Here is a 19924-nt window from a genome sequence, read left to right on the forward strand (position 1 = left end):
CTTAGCCCATCATCCAGAGAGAGATGACATGTGGTCCTGTGTCATCTTGTTTTCCGTGTGATTTTTGGTATAAATGAGAGGTTTTATGTGCCCTAGTGTCCCTTCGGCACCAGCTCCATCTGTGTGAACTCTTGCTGTCCACACTTGGGGACCAGATACATTCTGATTTGCAGGAGATGTACCTCTCCTTGTCTGAGTCCTGGCACCTCGCTCTCGGGGCCATGGGGCTGGAGCCCAGCTACTCTGTCAGACTGTCTTCTCTGACTTTGTGGCCTGGGAGCCAAATGTGTGGGGAGCGAGAGATGCCTGTAAGATTTCATGCTCCTTAGGGCTGTTAGGTTTCCCCTTCTCTAGAGCATAAGTATTTCTCCATATTATTAAAACCTTGATATGTAATTTTAACATTCCCTCAGCCACCGTGGGACCATCTGTCTTTCGAATCAGCTATTGTGACTTTCGTTGAGAAACAGGGAATTTTAAATTGGAATTGGCATGAGTATGACACCCTGAAGGAGACCGTTCTGGGCAAGATAATGAAGTTACTATTTTTAACTGAGATACTTATCAAGAGGTGAAATCTACAGCTGTTCTTTGAATTCATTCTGTGTAATGATGTTCATTCAGATTCCTGGGGAAAGAGTATTCAGAGCGGGTCTTTAAACCTTGCAGGCCCGAGACAGGAAAAACTCAACCAAAATCAAACACAAAATGCTCATCTGGTTATTCTGATGCCTCATTCTGCTTGGCCTCCTCCTTGCTCAGGTGCCTGAAGGCTGGCTTGACTGTGGACGCAGTGATCGTGGAGGCCTTCCTGGCCAGCCTCTCCAACCGGCTCTATATCTCCCAGGAGAGCGACAAGTACGTCCTGTCCTGTCCCGGGGGTTGGGGGCGGGGGCAGCCGGTCCTGTGCAGGCTCATGGGGCCGCTGGCATTCGCGCGTCTGTGCTGCTTTCTGGCACGGAATGGCGTCGGGCATTGAGTCTGTCCCGCGATGTCTGCTGAAGCCCACCTTGGAACGTCCACCCTGGACACTGGGGGAAAAGACCTCCGTCTTCCCGCCTGGTGCTGGTGATTGCAGATCCCAGGCTGTCACTGTCAGATGGACGCTTCCTCTGAGAGACTGATGACCCTGGGGTCCAGGTCCTGGCTTCCGGCTTCATTTCCCTGCTGTGTGCTGGAGCACCATTCCCAGGGCACGTCTGTCCTTCCCTCCCATAGGGATGCTCACCTGATTCCGGACCACACCATCCGAGCCTTGGGCCACATCGCAGTGGCCCTGAGGGACACCCCAAAGGTCATGGAGCCGATCCTGCAGATCCTACAGCAGAAGTTCTGCCAGCCCCCCTCCCCCCTTGACGTGCTCATCATCGACCAGCTTGGCTGCCTGGTCATCACTGGAAACGTAAGCATGGCCGGGAACCCACTCTCCCTGGGCGCGCTTCGGGAAACTCCTTGATTCCCAGGAACGTAAAAATACAGATTAAACTTACCCTGCAGAAGAGTTAAATGCTCCCAACTTTCTTAACACCGAATGGTGAGATTTTTTTCCAAGTAAAGGAGAATAGTGTAATGGTTCCAAGAGTGCCGGAGAAAGAGGTTTAAACTATTTTCTTGCCGATGTTAATAGAATAGAATGGAAATGGAACCTATTCCACTCTTGGTGTTTAAGTTGAGGTTTGCATAAACCTTTAGGAAGGGCTGACCTTGATGCTGTTTCAGGCCGCACTGTCCCTGGTCCCCAGTGTGTCCCCTCTGGGTGTCCATGGAGGGCGCTCCCAGAGGAGATGTGGTCACGTGTCCCTCACTCTTTTCCAGCAATACATTTACCAGGAGGTGTGGAATCTCTTCCAGCAGATCAGCGTGAAGGCCAGCTCTGTTGTGTACTCTGCCACCAAGGATTACAAGGACCACGGCTACAGGTAAGTCTTCCCAACCTCATTGTTGCTCTCGATCCTTCGAAAATGTGAGATGTGGGGACTTGTCTTTTAAATAAACATCTCTTCTTACAAAAGCACTACATGTTAGAAATACATGTACCCAGGCGGGAATGACCCGCACAGGGCCGCCCCCGAGCTAGCACCTCTGAGCTCCTCACCCAGTGGGCACAGCGCCCCCGGGTGACCGTGTTCTCACAGAGCAGCACCAGCCTTCCTGCCCGTCGTCACCTTGGATGTCAGCATGGTGTCCATCAGGAGGCAGCACCACAATCTGTCTGGCCAGCCCTAGGCTGCACATTAGGTAGTTTTCCAGTGTTTCTGCTGGTCGGTGCTGCATACCTGTGCAGTCTCGGATGCTCGCCTCAGGGTGGATTCAGAGGGCAAGGGAGGAGACGTTGACAGCCTTGGATGTATGATGTTTGCGTGAGTCCTCGCCCTCCCCAGGGATGCCCCAAGGACGAGACGCGTCCTTCTGTGTTTGGAGGATCTCGTGGACTTCGTCAGATGAAGTCAGGAGGGCGGTGGGCAGGGCGGAGGTTCTCCTCTCCCCTCCTGACCACTCCACCCAGGGGAGGGGGTGGGAGTGCGGCTGTGTGACCTCAGGACATGCTAACCTTCTCTGTGCCTTAATTTCCTCACCAGCTGTGTGGGTGTATGAGGCTGTGTGTATGCATGTGACAGCTCTGAGCACAATGGCTGCTTCTCTGCCTTCTCACTGCCGCTCCCACGGGAGCCCCGGCCACTGGAACGCAGGACTGGCCTTGGGGGGCCGCCAGCTCACCTCCCTCTCCTGTCTGTCCATTCTGGTCTCCGCAGTGACACCGACACACAGACCAAAACCTCTTTCCCTTGCATCTCGCTCCCAGAGCGGCTCCTGCGCCTCGTCGCCCCTCCCCTCCCTGTCTTTCCTTCTGACCTCTGACCCCGCCTCTGCCTCGCTGCTCGGCCTGTGCCATGTACGGGACTTACCAGTTCCTCATCTTCTGCCACATTTCCTTCCTAAAGCACTTTCTGACAGTGCCACCCACAGTGACTGGTCTCCCGCCGGCGGAGGCATCCACTGCCATCCGTTTCCTCCCCCAGAGATTTGTCTGGGAAGGGATGCCTTTTGTCCCGGCTGCCATTGCTCTGTGATTTCGGGGGCAGACAATGTGCTACGTGCTTCACAGGGACTGTTTGATTCCCCCACGCCCCGCGAGGAGGGAATTATTATCCTTGTTTACTCAGGAAGAAACTGGGCCTTAAAGACCTGAGCTACTTGGCATAGCCCGGCTGCGGCAGCATCCAGCTGACCCGGCACTCAGAGCCCGGCCGCCCCGCTGGTGTGCGGTGTCAGCTTCCTATTCAGGGTTTACGTGGGGTGACGGGGTCGGGGCAGGTCGTCAGGACCACTGAGCACTTCCTGAGTGTCTGGTGTGAGCTGACCCTAACCTCAGCCCCAGGTGGAGGAGGAAGTGTCATCAGTTTCCCTGGTGGTGGTGATGAAGGGAGATTGTAACTGGAGGGGAAGTGGGTCCCCTGGAAGTGCCAGGGAGCGACATGCCCGTTCTCAGCTGCGTGGCCGCCCGGGCACTTGGAGGAAGTGTCCCGAGACAGTCAACATGCCCCAACGCGCAGGCTCCTAGAAGCTGAACAGCCCCTGGGCCCCCAACTTGTCTTGGGGGAGGTTGGGGTCTCTTCCACAGCAGCTGACTTTCCTTCAGGGCTAGTGTCCTCTGGTGGCATGTCCCTCGCCTTGGGGGTCTTTGTTCACAGTACTGGGGGCCCGCACTGTGTCCACGTCACTTCTCTCTCACAGGCACTGCTCGCTGGCTGTGATCAATGCCCTGGCCAACATCGCAGCCAACATCCAGGATGAGCACCTGGTGGACGAGCTGCTCATGAACCTGCTGGAGCTGTTTGTGCAGCTGGGGCTGGAGGGCAAGCGGGCCAGCGAAAGGGCCAGCGAGAAGGGGCCCGCCCTGAAGGTAGGGCTCAGCCCCGGGCACCGCCTTGAAACCCGCGCTTTCTCCCTTTACCTGGTGACATCAGGAACGGGGGACTGGTTCCTTCCCGGGGTGCTGGCGGGAGTGAACAGACAGACAAGGGGCTGCCCCTGCAGGCTTAGCAGGACAGGCATGGGAACAAAACAGGGGCGTCGGGTGGTCTCAAGGCCTCTCTGAGGTGGAAGCGAGTGAGCAGCAGCCTCGAGTGAAAGTCTCAGCTAGGAGGGAGGGGCTGGTGCAAACAGGGCCTGAGACCCTTTGCCCCGCTCAGCCCTGCCTTGCTCCCCGCCACAGCAGGCTGGGCCACTGTTCCTCTCGTCTCCTGAGTGGGGCCCAGCTCCCTGTGCACAGGAGACGGGGGCTCGAGGGTGTTGGGGAGGCACCCGGAGCCCAAGGAGGCCGAGGCTGTACCCTGTTGAGGGTTCCAGGGCCCAGCTCCCCCCCACCCCACCCCCGCCACTCTCACTGCATCTCCCGGGCTCAACGCTCAGGTGTCCTGTTTCGTTCCCCGGCTGGGGTAGGGGCTCCCTGGGTGCCGAACTGAGCTTGCCCATGCACCCACCCCCCTACGCAGTGACAGGCCAGGTGTTGTGGGGCAGCAGTGGGGGGTGGGGTGGGGTGGGGACTGGCCAACACGCTGACCACCAGGAGCTGAGGACAGAAATCAAGAGCTGGGGGGACACCAGCTTAGGACTCTGTCCCCACCCCTGCGCGGCCACGGGGCCTCGGCAAGCTGTCCCGACCCTGTTCATCCCTGAAGATGGAGCAGCCCTGCTGCAGTGGGCAGTCGATGCCCTCATGGTCAACTGAGCGGCTGGGCTTCCCGAGCCGGGCTGCTCCTCATGTGTCTGGCCAGGTGGCTGACTTTTTACTTAGTTATTTTTAAGTAACCCCCAAATTTTCCCAGACTTGGAAAGAATGTGTATTCATTGTAGAAAAGATACAGAAACCTATAAATAGTAGAGTAAAAATTTCTCTCAGATACAATCGTCGTTAACCTTTTGACAGATTTTCTCCTAGGTGTTTTATGCAAATCTATTTTACGTAGCTGGCACTGTGTGAGAACATACTTTCCTACATTTAACGTTTGATCTGGGCACTTTTTAAGGTGACAGTGCTTTTCAGAGCGCCGTCTCTGTAACAGCTTGTGATGTTTGTGCAGAGTTGCCGCGGTTTATGTAATCCTTCTCCTGTTTGACATTCAAATTGTTTCCCTTTTTTAAGATTTTCCCTTTTTTAATCTGTTAAGATTATGCGTCTTTATACATCTTTCTCTGTATATCTTTTTCATTGTTTCGTGTAGATTAAGGAATTTCATGTCACTGTGTCAGGTTTTTTTTTTTTTCCTTTTCAATGAAAGAAGTGCGGGCTCATCAGTGACTCAGTTCTGTTCTCCTCCAGGCCTCCAGCAGCGCGGGGAACCTGGGCGTCCTCATCCCTGTGATCGCTGTGGTGAGTACCCGCCCATTGGTGTCTCGGACTCAGGTGCGGTGCTTGTGCTTTGTGCTGCCCAGAGACCTGCAGCGAGTTCCCTGAAAGGTGCTGTTCTGAGGCTGCAGGGATCCTGCATCTGTGGCTGTGTCTCGGAGCTTCTACGACTGCCCCGTGGGCATGTGCCTGCTGTGGCCTCGCTGCGTCGCTCCCTTTATCCATGCCCGGCCGAACCCCTGGCCAGCTGACCAGGACCCTACTGCCCGTTCCTCAGGTGTGGGGGTCTGACTTAGGTTTTCCCTGAGCTCCCGCCCGGCTCAGGTGCTTCTGACAGTGGCCCGCCAGTGCTGCTTCCAACCCCTCCCCCTACCCCCAACCCCCCATGGTGAGCCTGGGGCCTCTCATTGGTGCCTGGGCCTTGGGGCTGCAGCCCTTGGTGCCCTGTCGGGGATGGCTCAGGCCTGTCTCTGCCGCAGCAGTGACGCAGTCAAGGGCTGGTGTCCGTCTTGTCCTGTCTCAGCCTGTGGCCACTTCTTCCCAAGTGGCCCTTACGGATGTCACTTTTCCTGGCCCAGGCGTTCCCAGCTGCCAGACCTGAGCCAGACCCGCGTCCGGCTTTGTTTCATTGGTGATTCTCGAGCTCCCACTTAGCCTGCCTTCTGCTTAAGCCCCTGCTTCCGCCTCCAGTTCTCCCTCTTCGTTCGAGTCGCGAGCATTTACGTGGGTGTCCCCGCACATGGAGGGGTTGACCTCCGGCTGCGTGGTGACCCAGGGGCGTCGAGGCCCGGTGGGCGGTTGGGGAGCCCTCTCCTATCTCTGCAAAGTGGTTTCAGTCCCTGCTTCTGTGGGCATTCGTCATTTGAGTCTGGGGACCGTTGGGGGTCCGGTGTCAGCCGGCCAAGGCGGATGGGGGCCAAGGCGGATGGGAACCGGCAGCTAACTGGCTTACGTTCTTGGCTCTGATAGTGAGACTGATAGTCGCAGGCTATGTCCAGGGAGGGTTCTGCCTCGGGCCACCCCCACCCTCTGCCTGTCCCCTCCTCCCTGCCCCGAAGGTGGCTGACTCAGCTGGGCTCCAGGACAACATCCTCTCCCCAAGCATGCTGCAAGGTTGGAGCTCGGGCTTGCCTCATGCCTCCCACTTTCCCTGGGAGCCCTCCCGCCTCTCCCTGCGGTCAGGGCCCCCACAGCCCCTTGAGGGCCTGTAGGTTGCTGGGACCGTGACGGTTTATACCAGCACCCACGGGTCGGTTTCTAAAGACGTCATGGTTGACGTCGACTCGCGCACAGTGCGTTGAGAAGCGCCACGAGGACACTTTGTTGGCCTGGAGGGAAGGGCGAGGGGCATGAAGTCCTTGGCCCGTGGAGGGCTCCATGGAGAGCAGGTTTGGCAGACAGGGAGCACGCCTGGGGGGCCTCTCAAGTTAACGAGTTCTGGGATATTTGAGCCCCACAGTTCTCTGACCCGTATGTATTCCTGTGAGCTTGTAAGTGTGCTTGGCGGTTGTTGTTTGGAGTTTAATAAATGCACGGAAGAAATCTATAGGGGACACTTCGCACTTTTGGGGAGCGATGACTTGTAGGTTTGGTTGGGGGCACACCAGTTTTAGGGTCACTGGGGCTGGGGTTGGACTCCTGGCCCTGCATGTGGGGTCCTGGGAGAGTGTCCCAGTCTCTCCGCGCCTGCTGTGCCAGCAGAGTGTCTCAAAAAGATGGGGTGACCCTCTGCGGGGCTGGCGCGTCAGGGCAGGCAGATATGTTAGCAATGATAGGCTAGCACACGCTCACCTGAAACACCCGTGTCTCCTCTGATACCGTGACCTTTACTTGAACGGAATAAGTGTCGTCGTGTCAACAAGTTAATGGTTATATTGTGGAGGAGGAAACAAATATTTGATTCTGTTGCTCAACACAGAGCCCAGATGCCATGGTTCTTGCCTCTGCTCTCTGGGTCTAGCCCTCACCCTAACCCTGGACCTTCTGGGAGAGGCTAACTTCCATAGTTTTTTTGTTTGTTTGCTTGAATGTTTTATACTTCTTTTTAAAAATTTTTTATTTTAAAGAAAAAGATACTCTGTTTTGGATTTTTCGATGACACAGTGTCTTCAATGACTTAGTTGAGTGGACGTGCCGGTAGGTCTGGGCAGGAAGCATGGGTTTCTGCCCTAATGCAGCTGTTCCCTTATCAGTGATCTTGGGAGCCTGGGGTGGGGGCGCCAGCTCACATGGCCTCCGAGGCTCCTTCCTGCCTGGGTTTGGTGGTCTTTGTCCTGTGACTCTGTGATGCTCTTCAGAAATGTTACTGATTCCATTGCTTGAACCTACAGTTGGAGACGTAGTTGCCCCGCTGTCACGAAGCGCGGAAAATGTCCGTGCACTCCGCTCGGCCGGGCACCCGGGCCACTTGCAGCTTGTGTGGCCTTGGACAGGTCATTATCTTGGTGCCTGTAAAAGGATGTTTGGGGACTAACACTTTCAGGTCATAGACCTGTGTGAAAGCTGCTCCCTTTTCCTCGTAGAGACGGTGTCTGTCCTCAAGGGTTTGCACTTCACCTCAGGAAGGGAAGGGGGAGGGGCCCAGGTAGGCCCCCAGTTAGGGACCCCTGGGCTGGAAGTGGTAACCCAGGCACTGACCTGAACCCCTTTGAGACAGTAACCCACTTCATCCTCACAACAGCCTGCAAGATAGGGACTGTGTTATCCCCGTTTCACAGACGGGAGACTGAGGCACGGAACTTGCCTCAAAGTGCCGGAGCCGGGAGTGGAACCCAGGCAGCCTGGTGCAGACCTGTGGTCTGGGTTCATATCTGCTGCATGGAGGCACCTGATTTCTGAAGGGGATCCAAGGGCATTCTGAGCAGATTGAGGGGCTGGAGCACTCTGACCCTTGGGGGTCGAAGAGGAGCCTGGGCCACATGTCTTCATGCCTTCTGGGTGGGGGACGTGGGGAAGGGCTGAAGGTGGAGTCTTGAGATGCGCATGGGGGTGTGGGGGAGGAGCCAGAGGAACCAGCAGCAAGACCAGAAGTGTCAGACAAGCCCAGGACAGGACAGTGTTGACTCAGAATAGAGGAGGACTTGGAGAGGGTGGTCAGCAAGCCCAGGTTCCCTGAGAGGGCAAGAGGGATGACAGGGAAAGGCCCCCCTGCCCTGGGTGGCAGACACTAGACGGGCCCTGGCTCAGGCAGTGGGGAGGGGGCAGGGGGAGAGGGTGAGGGGTGAAAGCAGGGCCGGGGTGGGACTCAGGCCTGCAGCTGAGCACGCCCCCTCTGTAACAGTGGAAGCGCCAGGTTGGTGTGAGAACGGGGATAACCCAGCCTCCACATCGGGGAGCACTCGTGCACCCCTTTGCTGCCTGTGACTGTATCAGTCTCGCTGGGTCAGAAGCCCTCTGTGGAGTCAGGCCAATCAGGCTTCGAACCCAGCCCATTGCCCACTGCAGGCCCGTGGGGTCCCAGTCTGACGGCCACACACGTGGCAGTTGTGAAGCCCCCAGCGCTGTCCCCCGCCCCACACTGCGGAGGCCTTGCACTCTTCTATCTGAGCAGCCTGTGTGGATTCCACTGGTCTTGCCCCGGAATCAAGGGTCCAGAAATATAGTCCTTGGATGTCGCCCGTTTTCTCGAACCAGACCCACCGCAGGCACGTCTGAGGGTCTCTGTGTGTCTGGGGATGGAAGCTGGAGCGTGTGCCGCACATACAGACTGGTGTTTCCGGAGCCCCCAGGCAGCTCCATCCACGCCCCCCCGCCCCCAGGATGCAGCAGCACTGCCACGTCTAAGCCCGAGGACGTGCCTGCTCTGGGTCACTGTTGGGCACTCAGGTCACTCTGTCGATGTCTAGCACTGCTGGGGTGTCAGCTATTTTGAATGTGGCCTTTTTTAGTTATCTGACCTTATAAAAGTAGAATTATACCCAGTAAAAGTGGCGATATTTATTTATCTCTAGGGTGGAAGGCATGACTACGGGTACATGCCGTCCTCTGGGCGGCCGTGAGGTGAAAGCAGGTGCAGAGACATTTAGCCTCAATTCAGGAGGTTGGGCCTTGAGAGGACTGAGCCCGAGGCCAGGGCACCCTGGGCCTTGGGGAAGGGGCTCGCTGTCAGCACTCTGGGGAGGGGGCAGCTCCTGCCCGTGTTCCCTGTCAGGTGGGAAGCCCTGGGGGGGGAAAGGCTTTGGGTGACAGAGTGGGGGAGGGGGGCTTCTGGGCCCGGGGAGGGGTTTGCTGTGAGAGGTGGAGGGAGCCGGTCTGTCTGGCGCCGACACCCTTTAGGAGACAGCCACCGCGCTGCAGCTGCGGTGACCTCTGGGCTGTGCAGCCCTGATGGTGGCAAGCATCCCGGTCCTTCATCCATGTCTCCCAGAAAGGTGGCCTGAGCCACGGGGTCACCGCCCCAGTACCTCGTGGTCATTGTTGGAAGGGAAATGGAATTGCGGATGCCCCAGAGCACTCGAGACGCCCCGGCCTCCACCGCTAAGACCTGGTGGGGTTGGCGACCCGGCCCAGGAAGAGCAGGCAGCCCGTGCGGTGCTCATAGACAAGGAACAGGAAGGGCCGGTCGACGCTGAAGCGGACCTGGGTGGACAATGGCATGAACCCCACGGCGGTCACGGCCGCAGCCTGCGTGCCTTCCTCGTCCACCATGATGGTGCCTTGGTGCTTGAACTGCGTCAGGACAAAAGGGAAGCTGTCAGATGGCGGTGGTCACTCACAGACGGGCAAGTGGGGGGTAGTCTCGTGTTCTTCAGGGAAGGGACCAAGCGACCGCAGGGGAGGCGTGGACGTGGCTGGGCAGGATGGCCCTTGGGACTCGGTCCTCACGCATCAGCTGAGTGTGGTGTGAACGGTGTCACCTTTGCACTGTGCACCATGACCACTCAGGGCTGCCCACAGCGCTTTGCAGGCAGGACCGTGGCCCCAGGACCCCCTGCTCACGCTCTGGGGCCTCTGCCATAGCAGGCCTGCTGGGCCGGGGTGCTCCCGGGCACCTGCCTTCTCTCGTATCAGCAGGGGCTCCAAGGGGGGCAGACCCGGGGCGGGATGGGGACGGTCAGAGGACGGGCATTACCAGGTCGATGACGATCCTCTGGTCCGAGATCCCCGTCATATTGCTGTTCCTGTCGAACAGCGCTGTGACCCCCAGGGACCGCAGGGCCTCCACCAGGTTGTAGTCCTTTTCTAGCTTGAACTTGGGCAGGAGTACCTCCCGTGTCCTGGTCAGGGAAGAGAAGGGCCGGTTCTACTAACTGCAAGTTGCAGAGGAATCACATTTCCCCTTAAATGTCCATAAACACACACACCCGCCTCCAGTCCGTGTACCACAGAATTGACACAACACTTCTTAAAATGCATATCCTCGTCCTGCCATTGGAGGATTTTGGAAAGACCATCCCATTGTAATCCCAGCACTCAGAATTGAGGCATGGTTACTGCTGTGCGGTCATGTCCTCGGTACTGTATGGTTTGTGTCCTGCCAGCCAGGCGGCAGAGCTGTTACTGGCTCATGCCTCAGGCATCTGACATCATTCTCTCACTTGGGTCCCTGCTTTCAGGCATTTGTTATTTTACTATTTAAGGAGCTGAAGTGCAGGTCAGTGCACTTAAAAAAGTGCTTTCTGTACCAGCCAGCGCTAGCGTTCTCCATCCTTGACGGCGCTTGTGGGGCTAAGACGCCAGACGCGCCCCCTTCTCAGGAGCTTCCTTCCCTCTTGGTGCGCCGGGACCCCACACGTGAAGCAGCAAAGCGTAAAGACCGCTTGTTAGCGTCCGAGTGACGAGAACAGGCCTAACCACTGGGCCATCCTGGAGGAGGGGGGACAAGATCTGGGGGCCCTGAGCAGGGCCTGCTGGAGGGAGCGCAGGACTCCGGGCAGGAGGGCAGGGAAGAGCAGAGCAGCGTGTGGACCAGGCTGGGCAGTGAGCGGGCTGCATCCTGTGGGTGGGGGTCCACAGAGAGTTCGCAGGAAGAGGGAGGTGGGGACGCTGCCTGGTGGCCGGTGCCAGGTAGACGGAGCTTGGGACGACAGGCTGGTCAGGCCCCTGCTGGCTCAGGGCGAAGGTCGTGGGCAGTGAGGTTAGGAAGCAGGCGGGTACAGAAGGGACAGGTTTTAAAGAGAAAGTGACAGGGCTTGATGCCTGCCCAGCTGCCTGGGCAGACCTACCCCTAAGAGCCTGCCTGTCCCTCAGTTGCATTTCCTTGTATCCTGGTCCTGGAAGGAGGCCCAGACCAGATTCAGTTGTTAACTCGGGCCCGGTGGGATCCAGGAAGACAGGGAGGTGACATGTGCGTCCTTCCTGCCCTGATCCAGCAGCGCAACCTGTGGTCCTGACTGTGAGATGGTGAGTGACGCCCTGAGGGGATTTGGAGGACCTCGGGGCTTCTCAAACTGGGTTGAGGGCTCGTCTTGGTTCTAGGCCCACAGCAAGCGACCCCAGGGGGTCAGGGCAAGTGTGTGGCAGAGCCGGGTCGCTCCTGCCCCCACATCACAGAGTACAGGTGCATTTCTCACCAACGCCCTCTGGTCACCTCTCACCGAGCGGAAAGTTTGGGCTGAAGTCACAGCGGCCCAGGGGGCACATGCCCCTCTCCCTAAAGTGACTGCAGCCCCAGCATCCCTGGGCCCCCATTCCCCTGGCCCCAGAGGCACCTGTTTGTCATGCTCTTCTGCCATCTCTCCACCACCTGGGGCTTCAGCTGGGCCTCGAGGGTCTTCATCCCAGACAGCTTGTGCGGGACCACCACCAGCATGCTGATGCCCCCCATGTACTCCAGCCGCAGGACGTCGCAGTCCAGCTCCTGGTCGCTTGCCGCCAGGAAGGCCCCCTTGGTCTGCATCATGGGGACCTTGACCACCTCTCGCTCGTTCAGCCGGAAGTTGTGGTTGTGTGTCATTTCCGCTGGGAATTTGTTCACCCAGGACCCTGTGAGGTCAGCAGGAACGGGCTTTTGTTTAAATGCTCTCTTAGAGGGTTTGTTCAAACAGGCTGCATGGCCCACCCCCACCGTCTGAACCCACAGGTCTGGTTTGGGCCAGGAGTTTAAGTTTCTCACCGGTTCCCAGGCGATACTGATGCTGCTGGTCTGGGGACCACACTGAGACCACTGTGCCAGACCAGTGTGCTGGTCTGGCCCGCCCACCACACTGAGAACCACTGTTTTAGAGGCTTCTCGTAGGAAGCGGATGAGGGCAGATGGGGTGAATAGACCAGGTGAATGCTGGGTTAGATCCTGGCACTAAATAGCACATCACCTGCCTTGTCTGGGCCTCTGCGTGTCTCTCTGTAAGATGAGGGCCCTGAGCTCCCATCAGCTCTATGGGGACTGGCTGGACGCCTGGGGAGGCAGCACTGCCATTGCCACCTTCACTTTGGATTTCGGGGCAGCTTCGTGTGCCCGAGTGGGAACGTGTCTGTGTGGCTCTAAGATGCTAGTAACTGGAAGTGAGGGCCGCCCGCCCACCGGTGAGACTGGCCGTGTGCCAGACCTCCTCCAGCCCCTTCCTGTGCTACCTCGTCTCCTAGCAACCGTGAGGGGTGGGGCTTTCACCACCCCCATCTCACAGATGAGCAAGCAGAGGGGAGAAGCCAAGTGACCTGTTCAAGGTTTCCAGCTGGTGGGTGGGGCAGGGGGTCAGAAAAGCAGGAGGCTCCTGGGGGAGGCGTAACAGCAGGGCCTGCCCGCCTCTGATCTGGGTCCTTCTCTGGAGCCGGACTCCGCCCAGGGCTGCTCAGCCCTGTGAGTCATGCATCTAGGCAGCTCTCTGCGGGGGGCCACCCTGCGCATGGTGGGTGTGAGTGGTGTCCCTGGCCTCTCCCCTCCCCCAGATTGCGCCATTTGCCCTGGGGGAGACCCCCTTTCCCCTGGGCTCCAGCCACGGCTTTCCCAGCTCTGCTGCAGCCGCCCCGCCTCTCCCGGGTTCTCTCCTTCCTTTGCTCCTGAGGCCCAACCTCTGTTTTCACTGTGTTTTACAGAGTGCTCATAACATTTGAAATTAAAATCAAAGTAGTGACAGAGATTTGGGAGCTAGAGCTAAGAGTTACACATTCAGACTCTGTTGTGATATGCACCCGTGAGAGCTGGTGCTGCTGGCGTTTCTCTCTGACTCCCAGCCCTGACCCAGCAAGCCTTCCGGTGTGTGGGCAAGGATTCATGTGCCCTGCCGCCACGTTTGCCGTCTGCGTGACCCTGGTTCCTGTGTTGGGACGTGTCCCTGCCTGCTCTGAATACTGACTGCGCTGAGGCAGAGGCTCTGGAAGTCGGGGCGCCCACACACTGGCAGGGCTGAGGGCTGAGGGCCTCGGTGCCACCCAGGGGTCTCCCACTCACTGTCAAAGTCACCCCTGAACACAGGAAATTGCTCTTGAGTGTCACTGGCAACATCAAACCCACTGAGCATGTAACAGTGGGACTTGCGAGGCCACACGGATCAGGGCGTGAGACCAGGGCTGACCTCCAGTTTTCATTCCCAAACCTGTCCCACCAGCCAGGGATGAAAGGACATGTGTGTGTTCACTGAGTACGTCCCATGTGCCTGTCACGAGCCTGTTGGAGCCTCGGCCTGGACCCGCCCACCGCGAGGCTGACGTTGTGCCTGGCGTCGGGGGAGCCAGGGATCTGGCTCAGCCTCTGAGCCCTTCCTCCTGTCTTGGCTGCCTCCCCCTGCTTTGCCCTTTGGCAGCATTCCGCACAGCCGCTGGGGGCCTCGGCTTGGGCACGGAGCGGGTGTCCCGGCCGGTGGATGTTCTGGCCCCACTGTCCCTGAGCCACCTCCAGGAGAGGGGCTCCCTGGACCCCCATAAACCATGCTGGAGCTGACCAACCAGGGAACGTGGCCTCCCGGGACTGACCTGGCCAGTGCCCACTAGTCCTTGGTGGCAGAGGGGAGAGTGGTTGCGTGTCACTGCACTAGTGTGCAGTGACCCTGCTCCTCATGTGTGCCCTTGGCTCGCTGGGCAGGTGGAGGGCAGTAGAGGTTTCTCCTGGCTCAGGTCTCACCAGGGCATTTTAAAAGCGAGGCCTGGTATTTACAGACCCGTGCCCATTTATCTCTAGGGTCCCGGGGCTCTGTGTGTTTGTGTGTGCGCGGGTGTGGGTGGTTGGCGGGGGGGGGGGGGGTCCTCCTTAGGAAGTGCCTCGGTGCTTGGTGCTGGCCCGGAACAGTTGCTCTAGACATAAGGGTTGATTTCCCCGCCCCCACCTGCCTGGAAAGGAGTGGGGGTGTGAATGTCAGTTACTCAGGGTGAACCTGTCTTCAGCCTTTTGTCCATTGGGAAAGGAAACCAAAAAGCTCAGATCCAGGTTGACCTGATGCTGGAAAGGTTTTTTGCGTTATTCTGATCTAACAGAGGCTGGAGCTTGGCTCTGCCCCTTACCGCCATCTCCCCGGAGCAGCGTTTTAATTCCCTGTCTGTAAAATGGAGACACTCATAACAGTGGCGGTCTCTCAAGGCTGTGGCGAGGCGTAAAGCGCAGGGTTTCTAAGTGTCAGCCGCCCTGTCACCTCATCAGGACCTTCCCTGTCCCTGTGAGCTGACCCCGTGTCTGGGTTTCTCAGGGGAATGGAGGTAGGGTCTGCAGTTCGGCCCACCTGTGAGCTGAGAGTGCCCGCGCGTCTGCCCTGAAAAATGTCGCCGCCTCTTACCTTTAAAGTAGATGCAGTTCAGGAGCATCATCTGAGTTGCGGGGTCCATGTCCTCCAGCACGTCTCTTATGAGGCCCTTGGTGAGCCGCGAGATGTGCTGGTTGGTTTGGGAGATGAAGGCGGGATCAGAGAAGTCAGCCGCGCGGACCTCGGCGAAGTAGTACTGTCGGACCTTGGCTCTGAAGTCGTCCAGGACTGGAACTTGCTTCTGAATGTACAGGTCGCTGACGGACCGCAGCGTGTACCCGAAATTCCTCCGGAAGAGGCGGTGGGTCAGCTTCCGGAACAGGTTGTGGACGGTGCCCAGCTCGTATGTGGTGCTGGCGTTGACAAAGTCGGCGAAGCGCAGGGCAGCGTGTACCTGCTCGTGGGTGTCCCCACGCAGGCCCAGGGAGAGCATGGCCATGGCTGCGGACACACCTACGGGCGCCAGAAAGACATTGTCCGAGGCGCCGACCCGCTCCTTCAGCGCCCGGTAGAGGTCTAAGGCGAACTTGGCGTTGAGGAGGTTGAGCCGCTGGATGCGGCTCTTGCCCGGGAAGAGCTGGAGCACGCTGCCGGCGCCAGTCCCAGGGTCCACAGGCGAGACCGCGTCCACGATGTCGATGTAGTCGTCATCCTCCCCGAAGATCTTCTCCAGGTCCAGGTAGTCCTCGTCCTCTTCCCCGTCCGTGATCCACTCGTTGGTGACTGTGTTCTCCTTGTGGAAGTCGGCAGGCAGGAGGGGTCTGCTCAGGTTTCCACTCTTAAGCTGCCCCCACCGGGGGTCCGCAGACTCGGGGTCTCCCCCTCCACCATCAAGCTGACCCCGAGGGCCGAGGTTCCCACACACGGATGCCAGGAGGAGGGACACCACGAGAGGGTGCAGCAGGCACTGCATTCTGGCGGAGCTGGAGCTGGAGGGAGAGCAGGACGTTGTGAGGGCAGCCTGGCAGACTGCCCCCTCCCCGCCCCACACACTCACACACACACCTCTGCAGGCCCCCGGCCACGACCCAGGAGGGGCCCCGGGGGTGCTAGTCCCTAACCATTTTAGGATCTGCTGAAGATAAAACAGACGCCTAACATTTTGTGTGGCTTCGTGAACCTGCCTGGAGGACCCCTAGGCACAGATCAGAACCCCTTGTTGAAAGTGTGCAAACCCATAGGGCTCAGGGGCCCCAGGGAGTTTCCTTTTCGTTCATTCACTGAACTTTGTGTCCCTTCTTCAAATGACATATTGGGTGGGCCTGGAGGCACACAGGTCCCCCAGCCGGATGGGGGCCCAAGTGCAGTAAAGCACGGCTCACAAGGACACTGCCGGGGGGGGGGGGGGGCAGGCAGGCTGAGGCTCCGCCTCCTGTGCTAGCAGTTATTTGGGGTGGTTCAATCTGTGTGATTTGGACTGTGTCTGCAGTGCAGGGATCACCTGGGGGCCCAGTGGACATGGTGGGTGCCAGTCTTCATGCAGCCATGGGGGATGAGGGTACAGCTCACCGCAGGTGTACGTTTTCTCCTTCAGTCGGCTCCCACTGCTGTCAGGAGGGACCAGAGCTCTCCCACTGAAGTGTTTCTGGCTGGGGTTACAAATAGTCTCACCAGGTGTATAGGGTCTGGGTCAGGGTGCTGTCAGAAAGCTCTTACTGAAGGCCTGAGGGGCGCTCCCTCTATTTAAGTAAACAAGGCATGTTTTTAACAGATACTGTGGGATGAGCCGTCTGTCGCCCATCCCTCCACCTGTCACGTCAGTTTGGCTGCCAGACGGCTTTGTCCTTCTCTTGCTTCCTTCCTGGTTGTGAATTGCATCCTGGGAAATGAGTTATTATTCGATGCTTCTGTGTCTCCAGGACAGTGACAGCAGGTGTTTATACTGGGATCAGTCATGCAGGATCCCAGCATCCCTTCTAATCACCTCAGAAAGAGGAGAGTGTCTTGTCAGGTTTGTCATGTGTGTGACAATCTGGTACGTTTTTGAGGACCAGAATGTCTGCTTCCCCTCCAGGCCAGGTAAGAATCACTGGCTCCTGTTAGGTAAATATCGGGACTTGTTAGGCCTGAAGATGGTGTGCTGGCGATGGCAGTGACTCTCGGCGGAGCCTCTTCTGGGTGCCGGTGCTGGACCAGGGGCTTTGGTGACTCAGCTCCCCGCGCTGAGCATTGTGCGTATCGGGGGTGCTGAGCCTGCCTGAGTGTGCCAATGCCTAGATTAGACCCAGGTTAGTGGAGCCCCTTCCCTGCGTCCAGGGCTCTGCCTGTTCGGCCTGGAGTGCCAGCACCGTTGTCCCTGCCCCAGTCCCCACCTCGGCTCTTCCCTGCAGCACTGTTAACACAATCAGCTTGCACACTCCTCTAGTCACGACATTTTGGAGAGGGAAAGTCACATGGTTTCTGACTTGGAACCGTCTGTTGTCTTTTCCTGTCCCCTTCCCTCCCCCCAGCCCGTAGCCAAGGCTGCCACACGCATTGCCTGCACTCAGGATACAGTGTCTAATGTGTGTGGCTGCCAGCGGAACCGGGCCCAGGTTCTGGGTAGAACTGGGCGTGGGTATTGATGGCAAGACACTGAAAAAGTGAGAAAAGGAGAGGTCTTCTTGCTAGGCTACACTTGAAAGTATCCTTCTCAGGTTAAAATAAGCTTAAAAAAACCCAACTTGAATAAACAAGAGTTCAGGAAAAGGAATCTGAGACCAGATAGGGAGGCAGAGGTTGAAAACATTCGTGTCTTTTTGCTCCTGTATTCAGATAGTACGTGTGGAAGCTTCTTGTACTTGCTTCTTCCTATTCCTGTATTATACGATGAAAAGCCCAAAACACTTTGCATTATGCTCTCATCAGAGGAAGCAGAAGGTATCTCATAATACATCTCATTTTATGTTGTAAAAAATTAGGTACCTGAAAGGTAAATCTTCCTGTTGTTTTGCCATTTAGTATCACAAGAGTTAAAGAAGATACTTTAAAATTATCACTAGGTTGTGTTTAAATCCAGATTACTATCTTTGAAGAGAAGCAGTATTTTTTGAAGGGAAATCATTCAAAAGTTTGTTTTTATGGGCATTTCCTGTGGCGCCTTCTCAGGCTGGCTGTGTGGAGCGGGGCTGGGCTTTGTGGTCCCTCGTCCCTCCTGGCTGCTGTCTCCCGGCCCAGACGGAGCGGGGGTAATGGAGCTGTGGACACTCTTCAGGTTGAAATAACTTCAGGCTCACAAAAGAGTTGAAAGCACAGCACAGAGAACACCCGCCCTGTACCCGCGTCTCCAGACTCGCCAGGTCTCTCTACGTACACGTGTGTGCGCGTGTGTGACACACGTCATTTTTCTGAACCATTTGCGATGCCCCAGAACTAGGGTGCCCGCCCACAGCCCCCAGCACCATTCCCAGTTCAGGTCCTTAACCTAGCGCAGTCCCTCCTCCCCGGTTGGCTGACAGTCCCACTAGCGTAACTGACAGAATGTTATCATAGGCAGCTTAACAAAACCTCTTACCCTTTCTAAGACGGTGTAGAGAGCGTTTGAATATAGCTGGATAGAGAAGCAAACCAGTTACCCATCTCTAACCACCTCAAATAAGAATTCATAATCAGCAGAAATGTTAGAAACCTACTTACCTCTGTGCTGCTGAGAACTGGCTTTGCAGGGACAGAATCGGCCAAAGTCACCAGCAGGCTTCAGTGTGACCTTTGGTGCCGGACTGCTGTCGTGTTTTCCAAAGTAAATACATCCCAGATCAAACACCGCTCAACTAGCTTTGTCAGCACAAAGCCCTCGTTGTGTCTTTGGTCACCGCCGAGTGGCTTGTGACTCCCAGTGTTTGGAGGCCTGACCGTCTCTGTGTGGATGAGCTTACAGGAGCAGCCAGGACACTCTGCGGCCCAGGGCTTGGTTGCGTCGGGGGCGGCAGCTGTGATGCTCCCCTGGACATGGGGGCCCCTCTTGCATCTTCCAGCTCCGAGTTCTTCCTCTAAGTGATCACAGCTCCCGACCTCGTCCTGGGCTCTGGGGTGACGTGCCTGCTAGGCAAGGTGTCCCCACCCTCCTGTGAGCTGTCCCTCCATGGACAGTGGAGGGGAGGGTGCAGGTAGAGACTCAGAGCACAAGGAGACCCTGGCCTGGGCCTGTCTGCCATCTGCAGGACATGCAGCCCCGCTCTGCTGTCCGTTGTGGGATAGCCAGGGCCGTACTGTGGTGCTTCCCATGCTCACATCCACTCAGGTGTTCGCAGGAGGCCGTGGCGCTGTGATCATTTCTATTTTTAGCTTGTGGTGGGTTTTTTTGGGGTTTTTTTTGGTCACTTCGCACTATTTGCAGGATCTTAGTTCCCTGACCAGGGATGGAACCCAGGCCCCGGCAGGAGGCAAACCCTGGCCAGCACCTAGCCCATACTTGGCACTCATAGATCATAAGCATTTGGACCACTGAGCCCCCCTCGCTGCAGGTTGGTTAGCGCTGTGTGGGGGCTCGACTTCCGCTGGGGACTCTGGAGGGTCCACCCGTCTTCCAGGCGTTGTGCACACATGTAACCATTTTCCATACCCGAGGCGCCTCCCCCTGCCACGCACTGGGTGGGACACCATGGGGACAGGGACGCAGGGACTCCAGCCTCACCCCTGCCCCCGAGTACTCTGGTTTTACCTTCTTCACACCCTGGGGTTCTGCCCAAGGTCACTGTGCCGCCCGCCACGGTTCCGGCCCTTGGGCCTGGTGCTCCTGTGGCCAGGCGGCTACTCCCTGTTCCCTGCCCGCCTGTGAACACCAAGCGCCCCATCCCTGGGTCCCCAGGAGCTCTGGGATGCTGCTTGCCTGCCTCCCGACGAGGCCGAAGGGCTTTTCCCTCCCAGTGCAGAGCCTGCCCGGCATACAAGAGGCTCAGGAGCGTTTCTGGGCGAGCTCTCTGAGGGCTGCTGGTTACTGCGCCCCGTGCCTTCTCCTGCCCAGTCTGACCGATTCTCTGAGAAG

The 19924-nt window shown here is 57.6% G+C and overlaps 2 protein-coding genes across 4 annotated transcripts in view; one reads left to right on the forward strand and one right to left on the reverse strand.

The window, feature by feature from the left end:
• Positions 1–19924, forward strand: part of PI4KA (phosphatidylinositol 4-kinase alpha) — a 95242-nt gene that overhangs the window by 41778 nt on the left and 33540 nt on the right. For all 3 annotated transcript variants that reach the window (XM_061170170.1, XM_061170169.1, XM_061170171.1), the window contains exons 15-19: positions 763–858; positions 1219–1402; positions 1816–1919; positions 3736–3904; positions 5324–5374. In XM_061170170.1, the coding sequence (XP_061026153.1) occupies positions 763–858; positions 1219–1402; positions 1816–1919; positions 3736–3904; positions 5324–5374 (604 nt within the window). The remainder of the gene's footprint in view (positions 1–762; positions 859–1218; positions 1403–1815; positions 1920–3735; positions 3905–5323; positions 5375–19924) is intronic.
• On the reverse strand, positions 9827–15880 carry SERPIND1 (serpin family D member 1). Its single transcript, XM_061170052.1, has 4 exons — positions 14995–15880; positions 12001–12274; positions 10422–10566; positions 9827–10018 (listed from the first exon to the last, which is right to left on the reverse strand). Exons 1-4 carry the CDS (start codon positions 15872–15874, stop codon positions 9827–9829), a joined length of 1491 nt encoding a protein of 496 aa, XP_061026035.1. The 5' UTR covers positions 15875–15880.

The sequence above is a fragment of the Eubalaena glacialis genome, chromosome 15 (genome assembly GCF_028564815.1).
Source record: "Eubalaena glacialis isolate mEubGla1 chromosome 15, mEubGla1.1.hap2.+ XY, whole genome shotgun sequence".
In the NCBI taxonomy this organism is placed as follows: Eukaryota; Metazoa; Chordata; class Mammalia; order Artiodactyla; family Balaenidae; genus Eubalaena; species Eubalaena glacialis.